General features: G+C 45.8%; 1 protein-coding gene across 1 annotated transcript in view; it reads left to right on the plus strand.

Annotated features, from left to right (window-relative positions):
- LOC126194818 (sodium-coupled monocarboxylate transporter 1-like) overlaps positions 1–21483 on the plus strand; it is a 201534-nt gene that overhangs the window by 45764 nt on the left and 134287 nt on the right. Inside the window, exon 3 of the mRNA XM_049933145.1 lies at positions 14579–14738. Coding sequence (XP_049789102.1) covers positions 14579–14738 — 160 coding nt within the window. The remainder of the gene's footprint in view (positions 1–14578; positions 14739–21483) is intronic.

Below are 21483 nucleotides of genomic sequence, written 5' to 3' on the forward strand. Positions count from 1 at the left end.
TTGAAGGGTAGAGCCACGAGTCGTAAGACATCTGAAATGTAACGTCCACTGTTCAAAGTGCCGTCAATGCGAACAAGAGGTGACCGAGACGTGTAACCATTGGACCCCATAACATCACGCCGGGTGATACGCCAGTATGGCGATGACGAATACACGCTTCCAATGTGCGTTCACCGCGATGTCGCTAAACACGGATGCGACCATTTTGATGCTGTAAACAGAACCTGGATTCGTCCGAAAAATTGACATTGTGCCATTCGTGCACCCAGGTTCGTCGTTGAGTACACCATCGCAGGCGCTCCTGTCTGTGATGCAGCGTCAAGGGTAGCCGCAGCCATCGTCTCCGAGCTGATAGTCCATGCTGCTGCATGCGTCGTCGAGCTGTTCGTGCAGATCGTCGTTGTCTTGCAAACGTCCCATCTGTTGACTCAGGGATCGAGACGTGGCTGCACGATACGTTACAGCCATGCGGATAAGATGTCTGTTATCTCGACTGCTATTGATACGAGGCCGGTAGGACCCAGCACGGCGTTCCGTATTACCCTCCTGAACCCACCCATTCCATATTCTTCTAACAGTCATTGGATGTCGAGCAACGCGAGCAGAAATGTAGCGATACGATAAACCGCAATCGCGATAGGCTACAACCCGACCTTTATCAAAGGCGGAAACGTGATGGCACGCATTTCTCCTCCTTGCACGAGGCATCACAGCAACGTTTCACCAGGCAACGCCGGTCAACTGCTGTTTGTGTATGAGAAATCGGTTGGAAACTTTCCTCATTTCCACAGGTTGTAGGTGTCACCACCGGCGCCAACCTTTTGTGAATGCTCTGAAAAGCTAATCATTTGCATATCACAGCATCTTCTTCTTGTCGGTTAAATTTCGCGTCTGTAGCACGTCGTCTTCGTGGTGTAGCAATTTTAATGGTCAGTAGTGTATATCTACGAGGAGCGTTCAATAAGTAATGCAACAAATTTTTTTCGTGGTCTATTTCGGATTAAAAAGTGGGGAATTTGTTGTGCGACATCGTGAAATATTACTTCGGCCACTGTAATTTCATTAAGTTTCGGAGGGTGGCGGCTCTATACGTAGCCTTCAAAATGTCGTCTGCAACAGAGGTGCGTTCCAACCAAAGAGCTGTCACTGAGTTTCTTTCGTCGCATAACTAGAACATCGCAGATATTCATAGACACTGGCAGAACATCTGCGGAGATCTGGCAGTGAACTTAAACATTGTGAGTTGAAACTTATTGTCAAATTAAAACTGTGTTCCGGACCGAGACTCGAACTCGGAACCTTTCGCAGGCAAGTGCTCTGCCATCTGAGCTACCCAAGCACGACTCACGACAGGTCGTCACAGCTTCAGTTCCACCATTACCTGGTCTCCTACCTTCCAAGCATTACGGAAGCTCTCCTGCAGACCTTCCAGAACTGGGGGATGTTTGCAGAATGATATTTTCACTCTGCAGCCGGGTGTGCGCTGATATGCCTGACACATTTCAGCGCACACTCCGCTGCAGAATGCAAATTTCATTCTGGAAACGTAGTGCGTTGTTGGGCGAGGCGTCTGTCATCATCGCAACAGGGTCAAGCAAACCTGTCCGATCTCCCGCAAGGCGGCCAGCCACACACAGCTCTGGCTCGCCCAGTGTTGGAACGCTCGGACACTGCCATTTGAGGTCAAATACCTCGTTGTTCAGCTGGAAGTCTTCGTTGTTAGTGCTGACACACTCGTCCATCAACTGGGGAATTCAAAGGTGTGTGCCCACTGGATTCTCCGCAGCATAACATAAGACTGTAAAGAGAAACGAAGGACCATGTGCGCAAGGTTTCTTGCGCGTTACTAGGATGATCACGATAACTGTTTGTCAAACATCGTCACAGGTGATGAAAAATGGATTGTGCTACCCTCAGAAAATCTAAGAAATGGCTTCAGCGTGTTAGTCGACACAAAAATGTAAACGAACTTCCCCCTCTCCATGATAACGCAAGGCTTACACAAGCCTGCCCACCCGAGAGCAGCACACAAAACTTCGTTGGACTGTTCTGCTTCTTCATCCACCCTACAGCCCGGATCTCACACCTTCCGACTTCCATCTTTTTAGCCCAATGATGGATGCATTCCACAGGAAGCCGTACGTGGGTGTAGGGGAGGTTGTTGATGCAGCAAGACACTGGCTCCGACCTCAGCCAGTAGAGTAGTATCATGCAGACATACAAGCCCTTCTAGTAAGATGGTGTACGGCTGTCTCATTGAGAGGAGATTATGTTGAAAAACTGGATTTTGTAGTCTCGTGTACTGGACTCCAGTAAGACAAACGTGCTTTCAGGTAAAAAGTGTTGCATGACTTATTGAACGCTTCTCAGACATTTACAGCTAGATGATAACTTTGCAGCTCGCACTTAGTTGTTTGGAAGAGGCCGCATAGGACAACTTTCAAACTACACTACCGCCCATTAAAATTGCTACACCACAAAGATGACGTGTTACAGACGCGAAATTTAACCGACAGGAAGAAGATGCTGTGATATGCAAATGATTAGCTTTTCAGAGCATTCACACAAGGTTGGCGCCGGTGGCGACACCTACAACGTGCTAACATAAGGAAAGTTTCCAACCGATTTCTCGTACACAAACAGCAGTTGATCAACGTTGCCTGGTGAAACGTTGTTATGATGCCTCGTGTAAGGAGGAGAAATGCGTACCATCACGTTTCCGCCTTTGATAAAGGTCGGATTGTAGCCTATCGCGACTGCGGTTTATGGTATCGCGACATTGCTGCTCGCGTTGGTCGAGATCCAATACGGAACGCCGTGCTGGATCCCAACGGCCACGTATCACTAGCAGTCGAGATGACAGGCATCTTATCCGTATGGCTGTAACGGATCGTGCAGCCACGTCTCGATCCCTGAGTCAACAGATGGGGACGTTTGCAAGACAACAACCATGTGCACGAACAGTTCGACGACGTTTGCAGCAGCATGGTCTATCAGCTCGGAGGCCATGGCTGTGGTTACCCTTGACGCTGCATCACAGACAGGAACGCCTGCGATGGTGTACTCAACGACGAACCTGAGTGCACGAATGGCAAAACGTCATTTTTTCGGATGAATCCAGGTTCTGTTTACAGCATCAAAATGGTGACTCGAACTCGGGACCCTTGCCTTTCGCGGGCAAGTGCTCTACCATCTGAGCTACCGAAGCACGACTCACGCCTTCTCTCACAGCTTTACTTCTGCCAGTATCTCGTCTCCTACCTTCCAAACATTACAGAAGCTCTCCTGCAAAGTGAAAATCTCATTCTGGAAACATCCCCCAGGCTGTGGCTAAGCCATGTCTCCGCAATATCCTTTCTTTCAGGAGTGCTAGTCCTGCTAGGTTCGCAGGAGAGCTTCTGTAAAGTTTGGAAGGTAGGAGACGAGATACTGGCAGAAGTAAAGCTGTGAGACCGGGCGTGAGTCGTGCTTCGGTAGCTCAGATGGTAGAGCACTTGCCCGCGAAAGGCAAGGGTCCCGAGTTCGAGTCTCGGTCGGGCACACAGTTTTAATCTGCCAGGAAGTTTCCTTCACTAATACAGCTAATTACATTTGCAGTCCGTTGCTTAGGCCAGTATCATGTGGCAGCCGCATCAACGGACTTGCAGCAATGTGCTGTGACCTCGTGACCGAGTAGAACCAAGAACAGAATAAGGGTATGTAAGACTTACGAGTAACTGGGACCCACATCACTCGAGTGCTGAATGAATTCTCGCAACAGGCCGTCTGCTGGGAAACCTAGAAACAATAATACGCATTGACTACACACCGATTATAAGACCCCACGGACTATGAGACACACTGTAATTTTTAAGCATTTTTTTTAAAGAAACGTCTTTCTTGGTGATTCTCATTTGATGTTTGTTCTGTGCGCAGGTGAAGTTTCGAATCGTTCTGGCAGATGGCAGAGACCTAGTGCGATGTCAAAATGGCCTCTACATACCACTTAGGTTACAAGCAGAGTGCTGTTATTGAATTTTTGTGTGCAGAAAAATAAACCGTCGTGAACATCCATAACCGTTTGTGTGCAGTGTATGGCGATGCTGCAGTTCATGGGAGTACAGTTGGGCGATGGGTAAAGAAAGTTACAGTCTCAGGAAATACAGAAACAGAGCTCCATGGCCGGCTGCTGTGGCCGAGCGGTTCTAGGCGCTTCAGTCTGCAACCGCGTGCTGCTGCGGTCGCAGGTTCGAATCCTGCCTCGGGCATGGATGTGTGTGATGTCCTTAGGTTAGTTAGGTTTAAGTAAAAAATGGTTCAAATGGCTCTGACCACTATGGGACTTAACTTGTGAGGTCATCAGTCCCCTAGAACTTAGAACTACTTAAACCTAACTAACCTAAAGACAGGACACATATCCATGCTCGAGGCATGATTCGAACCTGCGACCGTAGCGGTCGCTCGGTTCCAGACTGTAGCGCCTAGAACCGCTCGGCCACTCCGGCCAGCTAGGTTTAGGTAGTTCTAAGTCTAGGGGACTGATGACCTCAGATGTTAAGTCCCATAGTGCTTAAAGCCATTTGAACCATTTTGAGAGCTCCATGATCAGCCACGCTCGGGACGTGAGGATGCAATATTCGTGCCGACCGGCGCATTACAACTCGCCAATTGGCTCTACAGTTGTCAGTCAGCATTGGAAGAGCACCTGCAATGAACGAGACTCTCGGATATTCAAAGAGGTGCTCATGATGGGTTCCACGAATGCTCACTGCGGACCACAAGATTCAAAGAAACACCGTTTCATCTGAATTGTTGGAGCGTTTTGAGACCGACCGAGAAGCCTTTCTGTCAGAGATAGTTACGGAGGACGAAGGCTGGGTGCACCACTTTGCGCCGGAAACAAAAAGGCTGTCCATGGAGTGGCTTCATCCTCATTCACCACAAAAGAAGAAATTCAAGACAACACCCTCTGTCGGAAAAGTCATGGGGACAGTCTTGTGGGACTGTGATGGCGTGGTTGTGATGCCAAGACGGTCAACCATCAATTCTGAGGTATACGTGAAGACTCTGAATAAACTCAAGAACCGTTTCCGGCGTGTTCTATCGGACAAGAATCCAGCAGAAATCTTGCTCCAAGACGGTCATGCACGCCCACACACAAGTCTGAGAACCCGGGAACACATCGCCAAATTGCGTTCGACATCATTGCCTGATCCACCCTACGGTCCAGACCTGGCACCCTCAGACCTCCATCTCTTTGGGGCGCTTAAGGATTCTCTACGGGGAACACACTTTGAGGATGACGAGGGTGTCAATCATGCAGTGGAAACATGGCTGCGCCTACGGGACAAGAGCTTTTACCGGCAGGGAATACATGCTCTTACACAACGCTGGCGTACTGCCATAGAACGTGAGGGAGACTACGTAGAAAAATAGGACATGGACAAGACATTTTGATGTTTATTGTCACCAAATTCTGACTCTTAACAATAAATAAGTTCTGAAAAAAAATGTCGGATATTACTTATTGAACGACCCTCGTACTTGAGAAGTATTCTAGGATGGGTCATATGAGTGTTTGATTATATAACTTCTTTATAGACTGATGGTATTTCCCTAGTATTCTACAACAATAAACCAACGTCTGTCTGCTGTAAAAATTTTTTGTAAAAATGTTTCATGTACGACTCTGCCAATGTGATCGTCCCATTTCATATCCCTACAGATTATGACATCCATGTATTTTTTCGGATGAATCCAGGTTCTGTTTACAGCATCAAAATGGTGACTCGAACTCGGGACCCTTGCCTTTCGCGGGCAAGTGCTCTACCATCTGAGCTACCGAAGCACGACTCACGCCTTCTCTCACAGCTTTACTTCTGCCAGTATCTCGTCTCCTACCTTCCAAACATTACAGAAGCTCTCCTGCAAAGTGAAAATCTCATTCTGGAAACATCCCCCAGGCTGTGGCTAAGCCATGTCTCCGCAATATCCTTTCTTTCAGGAGTGCTAGTCCTGCTAGGTTCGCAGGAGAGCTTCTGTAAAGTTTGGAAGGTAGGAGACGAGATACTGGCAGAAGTAAAGCTGTGAGACCGGGCGTGAGTCGTGCTTCGGTAGCTCAGATGGTAGAGCACTTGCCCGCGAAAGGCAAGGGTCCCGAGTTCGAGTCTCGGTCGGGCACACAGTTTTAATCTGCCAGGAAGTTTCATATCAGCGCACACTCCGCTGCAGAGTGAAAATCTCATTCTGGATACCTTCAGTAGTCTTGAGTTTCGCAAAGAAAATAATTCAATAATATTAGTTCCTCTTATGATAATAGTTAGCTAATGTCTCTCTACATCCGTTTATAATCTCTTGTAAATCATAGCTGGTGGCTGGCAAGCACACTGCTCCTCTCAACGTCTCGCTTCAGACCTGCTACCAACACGCTTCACATCTCGCTTACTACTGACTTCCTACGAACGCTAAAGTGCGGTCTCTCCTGCCAACAATGCTTTCTGGTGCAGACAATGCCTGCTACCATTACAAAATGTATCAATGCGCGGTCTTTCCCGCTTTTTTCTTAAAATGTATCCATACGCGGTCTCTCCCGCCCTTTTTAAAATTATGTCAATGTGCGGTCTCTCTTGCCAACAATACTTTGGTGCAGACATTCCCTGCTACCACAATTATTTCCAACATGACAAATATTAATTATTGCTACTTGATCCTATTAATAAAATATAAACATCTTTCATAAATTGTGGATTGACAATAGACAATAGAAATACACACGTCTTACACGGTGCAAGGAAACCTTTGGCATTCAAAACAACTTCAGTCGTCTCGGATTTGCTAAGTACAGGTCCTGTACGGTTTTCAAGAGAATCTTACACCATTCTTCCTGCAAAATGATGACAAGTTCAGGTAACGATGATTGAGGTGGATAGCGATCACGCACTGTTCTTTGCAAGTAGACCACAAATATTCAATATGGCGGCGATATGGTGACTTTGGTGGCCAGAGGAGATGAAACAATTCATCCTCGTGTTCACAAAACCACTCCTGGACGATGCGAGCTGTCTCAGCAGGGGCCTCGTCGTCTTGGAACACAGCACCAGTGTCGAGGAACAACTATTGTACCATGGGATGGACTTGATTGGCCAAAATGGTCACGTAATTCTCGGCAGTAATACTACCTTGATAGTCCCCATGATGCCAGAAAAATAAAACGATGTGGCTGACCAAATCATCATCGATACTTCGGCATGTTTGACTCTTCGAACGTAAACTCGAACAGAAGTTGCAGCTGGCCGCTGTGGCCAAGCGGTTCTAGGCGCTTCAGTCCAGAACCGCGCTGCTGCTACGGTCGCTGGTTCGAATCCTGCCTCGGACATGGATGTGTTTGATGTCCTTAAGTTAGTTAGGTTTAAGTAGTTCTACGTCTAGGGGACTGATGACCTCAGAAGTTAAGTCCCATAGTGCTTAGAGCCATTTTTACAGAAGTTGCAAACAGTGTGCAACAATACTCACCCGATCAAATGACTTCCTCCCCTCTCTCCATAGTCCACGTTCTATGGCTTCGGCTCTACGTTTTCCTGTTTTGGGCATTTGCATCACTGATGAGTGATTTTCGAATTCCAGCTCGGTCTGCAGTTCCATGCTTATGGGGCTCCCATCGTGTTGTTTTAGTGCTGACAGCATTCACGAGTGCGACCTTTAGTTATGTATCTTATTTTTCGTCACGATCTTCTTTAATGCCCGGCTGTCACATTCACTTGACACTCTATTTCGTCCGCGTTGTGACTTAGAGGATGATGTTTTTCCCCTTTCTTTGTGTGACGTATAAATCTTCGATACAGTACTCCTTGAAACACCAAACGCTTCGACTATCTTTGTTACGGAAGCACCCACCAAAGGAGCACCAACAATTTTCCCACGTTCAAATTCATTTAACTCCGACGTAATCCACCAACAGCTCGTCAGGACACATTTCTGACCACGTATTGAGGACACTGCACTGGTGCTGTTCATGGTCAAATTGAAAAGAGCAACCTGCAGGCTCGGCTAGCATCTGCATTTACGTCCAAGCATGCATTTCTCGCGGTGTTTCCATGTTTTTGTCCAACCCCTGCATGAATTATAAGAGGCGAAGGCCATGAAGTCCAGAATCGATATGCTAATCGCTTGGATCATTCCACCAATGCACGAGGTTGAAGATATCCGTTTGGTAAAAAATCATGTCCTGCTGCGTGAAGAGGTCCGTAACTACCTGCTACACATCCTCGTCCGTCAGGAATCGTCGACCGTTCAAGAGCTTCTTTGACGAGACAAAAGGCGTGATAATCACGTGCAGAGGGATCAGAACTATAGGGCGGGTGCTCGAGTGTCACCCACTTGGACTGTTGTGACTTCAGCGTTACGGCATTTGCGTTATGAAGCAGCAGCACCCCTTGTCGCAGTTCTCCTGGACGGTGGTTTTCGGCAGACGTGCTGCCCCGCACACAGTCTTCATTCTCCAATGAATGTCTAACTGTGGGCGAGCGGTTCTAGGCGCTACAGTCTGGAACCGGGCGACCGCTACGGTCGCAAGTTCGAATCCTGCCTCGGGCATGGATTTGTATGATGTCCTTAGGTTAGTTAGGTTTAAGTAGTTCTACGTTCTAGGGGACTGATGACCTCCGAAGTTAAGTCCCATAGTGGTCAGTGCCATTTGAACCATTTGAATGTCTAACGGCGCCTGCCCTTTGGCAGCCAAGAAAAGAATAACAATACATTGGTCCTGTTTGGACGCATTCGGTAATGACGTCACCGTAGTTCACGTTTCCGTATATATCACACGCCATTCGGAAAGACACGGATGCTTCACTAACCCTTTACCTACATGTCAGTTCTTGTATAAACTCTTCAGAGTCGCGCTACGTTGCGTATACGCTGCAGCAACACCCTCAATTCAAAACTTTTTGATCGCCTCCTATAAATATAACTGAATACAGCCGTTTTTTCGGAAAGCCCTAGTGAAAACGCTTGTGATTAAATTATTTGTCAACAAAAGTTAGCCTTCGCAAACTCAATTGAAAATCGACTCATGAATCTTAGAAAGAAATGATTAGTTAGTACTGCACGGGGAAAAAGCGGAACTTAGGATGTGCAAAGATTATGAAATTTTAAAGTAATACAATCGCCTTATTTTTAGACGCTCTTTCGTGCAGTGCACATGTTTATGAAACAGCTCTAAAACTGACGTACAGTGTGCAAGAACTGTGTCCACAATAAAATAGATTTTCTCTCAACGCTTACTGAGAGTTGGTCTGTAGCGTGTGGTGTTTGTACTGCCGCATTTATCACCAGTCTGAAATGGGAGTACTAACCAAAAAGACCCAACACTTACTGAGAGTTGGTCTGTAGCGTGTGGTGTTTGTACTGCCGCATTTATCACCAGTCTGAAATGGGAGTACTAATCAAAAAGACCCAACACTTACTGAGAGTTGGTCTGTAGCGTGTGGTGTTTGTACTGCCGCATTTATCACCAGTCTGAAATGGGAGTACTAACCAAAAAGACTAAGGAACACGTAATATGTAAAAATATTTCTAGCATAGTGGAATCTGTAAGATATCTGTGTGTAATGTCTCTTGCAGCGGTCTCTCCGCGATATTTTCAGAAATTTTATAAATTATATAACTCAGTACATATCTCGAAATATCTCTTCTTATCTTACCGATTCCTGAACTTTAATATACGATGATTATCAATGCAAAGTAGTTTCAAGCCCTATTATTCCTTGGAGCGTCCATTTACTCCATGGAATAGCTTCTCTGCTATCTATGTTTTCTCTTATGAAAGAATGAAGGGTGCCTTGCCGATTAGCCGTGAAAAGAAGGAGGATGTTTATGTATGTATTGTTAAGTGTGTTCGCGTATTATTTAACTGGTTATTATTGAGTGTCTGCTTACTACACTGTGTTGCACGGGATCAGTGGGGAACGTCTGATTTACACTCGACGAACCTGCCGTTTTGTATGCTCAAGATATCCAGTTACTTCAAATAAATAGGCTAACACGGTCTTACCAGCAGATCTCCGGTCTTCCCCATGTGACCACCGAAAGTTAATAATTATTACAAATGTTTTCAGGAGATCGACTGACAATTTTCGTCGCACCGAGACTTCGAAATTGCTTCACTGACTTATGGAATTTAAGTTAAGCTCAATTTAATCAGGATAGAACAGTATTGAACTGTGTGAATATGATAAGCCTGCTTTGTGAATGAAAATTCCCTTAACATACGCATGTTTTTACTATCCTGATCAGTAAAGCTAAATCAGGCCGGTGTGAGAGAGGTTTTTAAATATTTTGAATACCACAAAAAAATATTAAATGTGGGTGATCGTGCTGTTGAAGAAGGCTAGGAATCATTGTGTGGCCTGCATCCCGTAATGTTGCGTAAGCTGGTGGCTATGAAAAAAGAGAAGATTTGGAAAAAATTGGTGACATTGACACCGTATTTCTTAATAACTTGCTACATTAGAAAATCATTTACAAACTATGCCGACGTTCCTTTAACCTCGTTATTCAAGACCCACCGAAATTCAAAGAGAGCATACAAGAAGTGAATCACTTTACGGAATACACTCATATATTTATATCAGATAATCGAATAGACTTGTTACTCAAAGCGAGATGGGGGGGAGGGGGCTTCCAAAGTGTGGCGTACAGAACACCGACCCCGAGTACAGACAATCACGCACGAATTGGCCCGCCACTAACATATACAACAACAAATAGACAAACATGTAAAAACCAGATAATAAAGAAATATAAAGAAATAACAAATAATGTCACGCAAGGTCTTGATTTACTGAATTTATCTTGTCTTTTCCATTATGTTGCAGTAGGTGCTGAAAACGACCTCCCTCGGCTTCAATACAATTTTGGCGCGCCATAACATATTAATATACACATTGCACAACTCTGTCGCATCATCTTCCAAAATTTCATTACAAATATTGCCCTTCAAATCTTCTAACGTTATTGAGTTATTTGCGTACACTTTTCTGTTTAGACTGCCCCACACAAAACTCACGAACGGTTAGGTCCGGCTAACGCGGTGGCCACAGTCCTTTGCTAACGGTCCTTTCTTCTGTTAATCTTTCAAGATTTCATGAGATTTACTCGAGTGAAGTGTGACAGGCCGCTTCATCCTGTTCAAAGACAACATACGTATCGGGTATCAACGGTGCGTAAAATCCCTCAACGATTCGCATAAAGACAGCAGTGCTTACTGTTGTTTCAAAAAATATGGAACCCACAATCCGACTTGCTGACACGGTGCACTACACACTGATTTTTTCAGCGTGAAGATATTCCTCAGTAAACGAATAAGATTGTTTGTTGACCAGGCTTCATCAGGCATGTAATACTGCAGTGGATCCAACATTCCATTCTCAGCTGTTTGAAATAGCGACGTACAGTCAGTCAGAAGTATTGCTTTATCTTTCTCATTCAGTTATTGGACACATGAAATTTTGTAGGACTTCATCCCCATGTGGTGTAAAACATCTTGTGAAGACCTATGCGAAACGTTCAGTTGTTGCGACAATTTAGGTATCAGTTTGTTTTGACTATCGGACATCCGTGCTCGAATATTGGCGATCACAGGACTTGTACGAACGAATGAGTTTCGATTCTATTTGGGTTTTCAACTGAACCTGTAGTACACCACTTTGTCAAAAAAATCCTGTATACTGCTCTTTGCTGGTATGGAAACACTAGGAAACTTCTTTGCAAGAATGTCCCACGGTTCCTTAAATAAACCTGTAGGCACCTCCACTATTGCGATTCTTTCTTGAAGAGGATAATGATTTCTCGCTGAGATGTTTATTTCACACGTCTTAATCAATCCGCAATGGCTTCGTACTGACAATACAAAATGTAATCGTAACAGTTTCGAAACAAATAGATAACAACTGACAGGCAACAATGAGCAGTCTGGTACTCGGAACAAGTTTTTCGTGCGCCATCCTGTAGTGTCTAGCATGATGGGGACAGTATATTTAGATATTCCGCCGAATGTTCTTTGTGAACATGTTCGAGTCGTGTGTCTCGAACCTGTTCACAAGGAACTCACTTCAGTTTTCAATCAGAATGCCGAGTAATGACAGGAAGTTTACCTGCTTAACCATGAAGTCAGAAAAAAGCAAGTCATTCCTTCACTAATACAGCTAATTACATTTGCAGTCCGTTGCTTAGCCCAGTATCATGTGGCAGCCACATCAACGGACTTGCAGCAATGTGCTGTGACCTCGTGACCGAGTAGAACCAAGAACAGAATAAGGGTATGTAAGACTTACGAGTAACTGGGACCCACATCACTCGAGTGCTGAATGAATTCTCGCAACAGGCCGTCTGCTGGGAAACCTAGAAACAATAATACGCATTGACTACACACCGATTATAAGACCCCACGGACTATGAGACACACTGTAATTTTTAAGCATTTTTTTTAAAGAAACGTCTTTCTTGGTGATTCTCATTTGATGTTTGTTCTGTGCGCAGGTGAAGTTTCGAATCGTTCTGGCAGATGGCAGAGACCTAGTACGATGTCAAAATGGCCTCTACATACCACTTAGGTTACAAGCAGAGTGCTGTTATTGAATTTTTGTGTGCAGAAAAATAAACCGTCGTGAACATCCATAACCGTTTGTGTGCAGTGTATGGCGATGCTGCAGTTCATGGGAGTACAGTTGGGCGATGGGTAAAGAAAGTTACAGTCTCAGGAAATACAGAAACAGAGCTCCATGGCCGGCTGCTGTGGCCGAGCGGTTCTAGGCGCTTCAGTCTGCAACCGCGTGCTGCTGCGGTCGCAGGTTCGAATCCTGCCTCGGGCATGGATGTGTGTGATGTCCTTAGGTTAGTTAGGTTTAAGTAAAAAATGGTTCAAATGGCTCTGACCACTATGGGACTTAACTTGTGAGGTCATCAGTCCCCTAGAACTTAGAACTACTTAAACCTAACTAACCTAAAGACAGGACACATATCCATGCTCGAGGCATGATTCGAACCTGCGACCGTAGCGGTCGCTCGGTTCCAGACTGTAGCGCCTAGAACCGCTCGGCCACTCCGGCCAGCTAGGTTTAGGTAGTTCTAAGTCTAGGGGACTGATGACCTCAGATGTTAAGTCCCATAGTGCTTAAAGCCATTTGAACCATTTTGAGAGCTCCATGATCAGCCACGCTCGGGACGTGAGGATGCAATATTCGTGCCGACCGGCGCATTACAACTCGCCAATTGGCTCTACAGTTGTCAGTCAGCATTGGAAGAGCACCTGCAATGAACGAGACTCTCGGATATTCAAAGAGGTGCTCATGATGGGTTCCACGAATGCTCACTGCGGACCACAAGATTCAAAGAAACACCGTTTCATCTGAATTGTTGGAGCGTTTTGAGACCGACCGAGAAGCCTTTCTGTCAGAGATAGTTACGGAGGACGAAGGCTGGGTGCACCACTTTGCGCCGGAAACAAAAAGGCTGTCCATGGAGTGGCTTCATCCTCATTCACCACAAAAGAAGAAATTCAAGACAACACCCTCTGTCGGAAAAGTCATGGGGACAGTCTTGTGGGACTGTGATGGCGTGGATGTGATGCCAAGACGGTCAACCATCAATTCTGAGGTATACGTGAAGACTCTGAATAAACTCAAGAACCGTTTCCGGCGTGTTCTATCGGACAAGAATCCAGCAGAAATCTTGCTCCAAGACGGTCATGCACGCCCACACACAAGTCTGAGAACCCGGGAACACATCGCCAAATTGCGTTCGACATCATTGCCTGATCCACCCTACGGTCCAGACCTGGCACCCTCAGACCTCCATCTCTTTGGGGCGCTTAAGGATTCTCTACGGGGAACACACTTTGAGGATGACGAGGGTGTCAATCATGCAGTGGAAACATGGCTGCGCCTACGGGACAAGAGCTTTTACCGGCAGGGAATACATGCTCTTACACAACGCTGGCGTACTGCCATAGAACGTGAGGGAGACTACGTAGAAAAATAGGACATGGACAAGACATTTTGATGTTTATTGTCACCAAATTCTGACTCTTAACAATAAATAAGTTCTGAAAAAAAATGTCGGATATTACTTATTGAACGACCCTCGTACTTGAGAAGTATTCTAGGATGGGTCATATGAGTGTTTGATTATATAACTTCTTTATAAACTGATGGTATTTCCCTAGTATTCTACAACAATAAACCAACGTCTGTCTGCTGTAAAAATTTTTTGTAAAAATGTTTCACGTACGACTCTGCCAATGTGATCGTCCCATTTCATATCCCTACAGATTATGACATCCATGTATTTGTGTGATTTAACAGATATCGCCTGTGACTGAAACAGTCTGTTATGTTAATTAGAAACCACTTTTATCTTGTAGGTTTATCGATTAGATGTGAATTCAGAGACAGCAATAGAAATTGACGAAAAGAGCGGAGAAGCCAGCAGAATTTTATTACAGACTCTTGCTTTTCACGAATAGACCTTGTAATGTCTAAGTACTATTACGAGTGACTGTGCTCAGCCCAGTTGTGATGACTGAGGGCTGTGTTTTCGCCCACAGCTTCATATCCGGCATCACGCTCCTGGGCATGGCCACGGAGGCGTACCTGTACGGCGCCGAGTACGGCTACATCGCCATCGGTGTGCTGGTCAGCGCCATCATTAATGCGGTCGCCTTCCTGCCCGTCTTCTACGATCTGCAGATCACCTCCACGTACGAGGTATGTTCGTAAATATCTGTCTTACAGGTCCGACATAGTTTTATTGACTGAATCGAGTGTCATGGTCAATGGTCATAAATTAAGGATAATTTCAGAATGTGGTGCCACACAACGTGGCACTACACAAAACTGGAGCTAATAGCATTGTCACATAGGGAACACACACGACACAGATCTGTAAGTCCACGGTATTGGTGTTGAGAAAACCGTCCCGAAACACGTGCTACAAAACGCCACTGCTTCCTACGCATGCACTCCAACATCAATGTGGGATATGATCACCATGCACACATATACAGGCAGCACAACGGGTTGGCATACTGTGGATCAGATGGTCGAGCAGCTGCTGGGGTATAGCCTTCCATTCTTGCACCAGTACCTGTCGGAGATCCTGAATTGTCCTAGGGATTTGAGGACGTGCAGAGATACGTCGACCGAGAGCATCCCAAACGTGCTCTGGAGAACAGGCCACTCCATTTGCGGCCACTCCATTTGCCTGATATCTTCTGTTTCAAGGTACTCCTCCACGATGGCACCTCGGTGGGCCCGTGCGTTGTAATCCATCAGGAGGAAGGTGGGACCCACTGCACCGCTGAAAAGGCGGACATACTGGTGCAAAATGACTTCCCGGTACACCTGACGTGTTACAGTTCCTCTGTCAAAGACATGCAGGGGTGTACGTGCACCAGTCATAATCCCACCCCACACCATCAAACCACGACCTCCATACAGGTTCCTTTCAAAGAAATTGTTGGTATCTGGTTCCTGGTTCATGCCAGATGAAAACCCGGCAAGAATTGTAAGTAGGCTGTTTAGGTTTTTTTATTGGTAACGCCACCTCTGTATGAAAATCACTGGCTGTGCTGTGTGCAGTCTGTGGCTGCTTTGCAATGTTGTAATACTCGCCATTGTAGTGCTAGGCAGCTGGCTGTGAACAGCGCGTAGCGTTGCGCAGTTGGACGTGAGCCGCCAGCAGTGGTGGATGTGGGGAGAGAGATGGCGGAGTTTTGAAATTTGTCATGAACTGCTATATATATATATATATATATATATATATATATATATATATATATATATATATATGACTATTAAGGTAAATACAACGTTTGTTCTCTATTAATATCTTTCATTTGCTAACTATCCCTATCAGTAGTTAGTGCCTTCAATAGTTTAAATCTTTTATTTAGCTGGCAGTAATGGCGCTTGCTGTATTGCAGTAGTGGGAGTAACCAAGATTTTTGTGAGGTAAGTGATTTGTGAAAAGTACAGGTTAATGTTAGTCAGGGCCATTCTCTTGTAGAGATTATTTAAAGTCAGATTGCGTTGCGCTAAAAAAAATATTGTGTGTCAGTTTAAGGACAGTCGTGCATAATTGTTCAAAAAGGGGATGTTTCAGAATCACTGTTCAGATTATACCTGGACTCGTCCGTGAACATAGCCTGGGACCAAAGTTCCAGTGACCATGTACTGTGTTCTTGACACTAGGCTCTATGGGCTCTCCTGTGACCAGGGGTCAGTGGAATGCACCTTGCAGCTCTTCGGGCGAATAAACCATGTCTGTCCAGTCGTCTGTAGACTGTGTGTCTGGTGACAACTGTTCCAGTGGCTGCGGTAAGGTCCCGAGAAAGGCTACCTGCTGTACTCTGTAGCCGCCTGCTGGCACTGATGGTGAGATATCGGTGTTCTTGTGGTATTTTACACTGTGGACGTCCCGTACTGTAGCGCCTGGACACGTTTCCTGTCTGCTGGAATCGTGGTACACGGAGGGCCCGTGCTGCGACCTGCTGTGTTTGGCCAGCCTACAATCGCCCTAGTATTCTAGCCCTCATAACGTCAACAATATGTGTTCTTTGAGCCATTTTCAACACACAGTCACCATTAGCACGTCTGGAAACGTCTGCACACTTACTCGCTGCACCGTACTCTGACATGCACCAACACACCTCTGCGTATGTGGATTGCTGCCAGCGCCACCGTGCGACGACCGCAGGTTAAACGCATCCCATGGTCATACCCCGAGGTGATTTAAACCCGCAATCCGCCCACGAGAGCATTGTTTCACCATGTATCAGCATTATCCTTTATTTATGAGCATGAGTGTAGGTAAAATACGACTGCTAGAATTTCACGACACGCGCTGTTCTGTCACATTAATGTGACCAGCTGTCAGTAGTCTGAATAACCAGCTTTTGTAGCACGGACAGCTGTGACACCTGCAGGAAGAAAGTCATTGAGGCTCTGGAAGGAACCGACAGTTAAGTGGAGCCATGCCGACTGCGGTTCGGAGACCGTTTGCGCTACGTGTTTCGGTGGAGTACAGCCCTACAAAGGTGATCGAACGAATTCTCTATTGGCTTTAAATACGGGAAGTTTGGTGTCTGGGAAGAACGGTAAATTCATTCTGGTGCTCTTAGAACCACACACGTACAATGCAAGCTGTGTGACATGTTGCATTGTCCTGCTGGTAGATTCCATCATGCTGAGGGGAAAAAAAAACTGCATGTAGGGGTAGACATGGTTCCGAACGGTAGATGTGTACTTTTGTCGATCCACTGTGCCTTTCACAATGATGAAAAGACTCCAAAGTCCATAACACTCCCTCCTCCTGCCTGGACCTTTCCAGCGATTGTAACAGGGTCTTTGCATTCAGGAGTTTCACCCTGTACACACCAACGGCCATGTGACCAATGGAACACAAAATGTGATCTCAACAGGCCATATGTCACCACTCAGTGGACATCTGTTTGCGATACTGGCGTGCAAATTCCACCCTCCATCTCTGACGAACAGCAGTCAGCATGGGTGCCTGAGTAAGCGCCTACTGCACGGGCCCATGTGCAGCAACGTTCACTTAACGGTCGTTGAGGAGACAATGTTGGTAGCCCATTGGTTTATCAGGGTTGTCAATCGCACAACAGTAGCTTATCTATTCTCCTGTACACATATTCGAAACCGTCATTCATCCCTGTTATGTGTGGCCTGTGGTGCTCCACAGTTGCCTCAAATCCGGTTTTGGAAAGCGCCATTTTGCCACGCGCCGTATACTTTAATCACAGCAACACACGAATAGTTTAGAAAATTAGCTGTTTCAGAAATGTGGCATTTGGCTGCGATCATTCCCATTGTGGCGCACGGTCAATCAATGGACATCTACAGTTAAGTGGGCCTCAGGCCCTTGATGAAGAGTTCCAGAGGCATGCCGATGAGTGCTCGGCATCCTGTGTGGCAAATGATGAAGATTATTTATTTTTAACAAATACGTTACAGGAGTTTTAGCAACGTACTTGGATCCAACTGAATCTGGTAAGCTTGAACTTGTAAGACTTCAGTTATACATGAATGATTCGCTAAAGACCCATTACGGTTTATGGCTGGGCTTTTGGTAAGTGAAATAAAAGTAACAGTGCCTTTGATATATGTGCCTTTTTTAATATGGTGCTAATCTTATTTTAGATAAGCTGTTTTAACGTCTTATTCTCCAGAAGCCAGTAGTTTTGCTTAGGGCCACAGGACCACTCCCCCTTTGGTACGATTTTTTTTTTTTGCGGGTATTTAACTTTTAATGTACATAAATATACACATGTAACATGCTGGATATTGTTTCGGCTGTATTATTTTTGGCACAATTTCTCATTTTTATCGGTAATCCATTTGGTGTAATCATGTACATTCCTGGAAATGGAAAAAAGAACACATTGACACCGGTGTGTCAGACCCACCATACGTGCTCCGGACACTGCGAGAGGGCTGTACAAGCAATGATCACACGCACGGCACAGCGGACACACCAGGAACCGCAGTGTTGGCCGTCGAATGGCGCTAGCTGCGCAGCATTTGTGCACCGCCGCCGTCAGTGTCAGCCAGTTTGCCATGGCATACGGAGCTCCATCGCAGTCTTTAACACTGGTAGCATGCCGCGACAGCGTGGACGTGAACCGTATGTGCAGTTGACGGACTTTGAGCGAGGGCGTATAGTGGGCATGCGGGAGGCCGGGTGGACGTACCGCCGAATTGCTCAACACGTGGGGCGTGAGGTCTCCACAGTACATCGATGTTGTCGCCAGTGGTCGGCGGAAGGTGCACGTGCCAGTCGACCTGGGACCGGACCGCAGCGACGCACGGATGCACGCCAAGGCCGTAGGATCCTACGCAGTGCCGTAGGAGACCGCACCGCCACTTCCCAGCAAATTAGGGACACTGTTGCTCCTGGGGTATCGGCGAGGACCATTCGCAACCGTCTCCATGAAGCTGGGCTGCGGTCCCGCACACCGTTAGGCCGTCTTCCGCTCACGCCCCAACATCGTGCAGCCCGCCTCCAGTGGTGTCGCGACAGGCGTGAATGGAGGGACGAATGGAGACGTGTCGTCTTCAGCGATGAGAGTCGCTTCTGCCTTGGTGCCAATGATGGTCGTATGCGTGTTTGGCGCCGTGGAGGTGAGCGCCACAATCAGGACTGCATACGACCGAGGCACACAGGGCCAACACCCGGCATCATGGTGTGGGGAGCGATCTCCTACACTGGCCGTACACCACTGGTGATCGTCGAGGGGACACTGAATAGTGCACGGTACATCCAAACCGTCATCGAACCCATCGTTCTACCATTCCTAGACCGGCAAGGGAACTTGCTGTTCCAATAGGTCAATGCACGTCCGCATGTATCCCGTGCCACCCAACGTGCTCTAGAAGGTGTAAGTCAACTACCCTGGCCAGCAAGATCTCCGGATCTGTCCCCCATTGAGCATGTTTGGGACTGGATGAAGCGTCGTCTCACGCGGTCTGCACGTCCAGCACGAACGCTGGTCCAACTGAGGCGCCAGGTGGAAATGGCATGGCAAGCCGTTCCACAGGACTACATCCAGCATCTCTACGATCGTCTCCATGGGAGAATAGCAGCCTGCATTGCTGCGAAAGGTGGATATACACTGTACTAGTGCCGACATTGTGCATGCTCTGTTGCCTGTGTCCATGTGCCTGTGGTTCTGTCAGTGTGATCATGTGATGTATCTGACCCCAGGAATGTGTCAATAAAGTTTCCCCTTCCTGGGACAATGAATTCACGGTGTTCTTATTTCAATTTCCGGGAGTGTATATTATTTGTGCAACTCCGCTCTCTTAATGTGATAACAGAAAGAAAGCTGATAGTCTTCGTTCCAACTCACTGCAGGGTCCAGAGCAACTATCCGTGCCTGCGGGTGCAGACAGAGAACACTGGATAGTCTCCTAGTCAAGATGCGACAGTGCCACTACATACAGAACGTCATGCGGGCTCGATTAGCTCTGTAATCTTTCTCTTATGATTGCACAGAAACTATTAATCAAAAAGATTTGGTTTTTATGTTGCGTACAGCTTTAAATGTGAGCTTCATGGTGAAGTGTCTCTCGAATGGTCATACCTTCGGTGGCGTTCGCATTTAAGTAATAGTAATACATCACGTGAAATTCGAAAAAGTTTGCAATGAAAAATATGGGTCGCTATTTTTTTTGCATTTGGTGCATTTTACACCATATATCACTGCAAATGAAATTTAGCTAAGATAATGAATTTTTCTTTATAATTGGGAGGAGGTCTCTATCTGTTTCCAGTCTCGAGAAAATGGAATTTATGTAGCACATTGACTTACGAAAGCAAGCGTACGAGAATGAACTGTTGAACCGTTCGAGATAGCGAAACTATATTTTTTCAAATGATAGCACACATATGGAACAATCTTATCTGCATCGATATAGCCGAAGCTACAGTTTGTATTTAACTCTTTGAGTCCAGCACTTTAATTTTTAAAAACTCGTTGATAGCTACCGAAAAAACCGCTGCTTTCAAAATAAACGTGAAATCTCTTATGTAATAGGTTTTCTGTAAGACATTTACCTGTCTGGTCGCCGGCCGGTGTGGCCGTGCGGTTAAAGGCGCTTCAGTCTGGAACCGCGTTACCGCTTCGGTCGCAGGTTCGAATCCTGCCTCGGGCATGGATGTGTGTGATGTCCTTAGGTTAGTTAGGTTTAATTAGTTCTAAGTTCTAGGCGACTGATGACCTCAGAAGTTAAGTCGCATAGTGCTCAGAGCCATTTGAACCATTTGAACCTGTCTGGTCGCCTGTTGCTTGTTTAATAACACACTCCATTTCTAGATTCTGCTGTAATAGGTATTACAAGATGAGTTTGCGCAATTTATACTGTGTTTCTGCAAAAAAAAGCAAAATTTAATGTGGCGGTGACATAAATGTGTTACTCAAAACTCATCACTGATGACACTTCTCTGAAGAAAAATGTTTAACAATTCACATGAAAGTAAATCGCTTATTCTGTAGCAATTTCAGGGGAATCCTGTAACCCAAGATATGTTTAATAATAAACAGCAAGGCCTTAAGGGGAGTTAGAACGGAATCAAAACTTTTTCATATTTTTCGCTTTTATCTCATTGTAAAATTTGCAATTTTCCGAATAAAATAATATATCACTCATAAACTCACATGGGAAGGATTTTATTTTAGTTTTTTAAATATAATCTACACGAGTTGAAATTGTCAAAATTTTTGCTTGTATTATTTCAAGATCTAATAAGATCGGTAGTTTTTTATATAGCAGGCTTTGGATTGCTGTTTTATAAAGGTCATGTCCAGAAGAGGATGGGCACGAGGTTGACGAACTTGAAACAAAGTTTGAGAGACAAGAAACTTTCTGATGGTAAAACCACATGAGACAGGCTGACAGACAAAATGATTGACGAACTACAGCATTGTTATGG

The sequence above is a fragment of the Schistocerca nitens genome, chromosome 7 (assembly GCF_023898315.1).
Source record: "Schistocerca nitens isolate TAMUIC-IGC-003100 chromosome 7, iqSchNite1.1, whole genome shotgun sequence".
NCBI lineage: Eukaryota > Metazoa > Arthropoda > Insecta > Orthoptera > Acrididae > Schistocerca > Schistocerca nitens.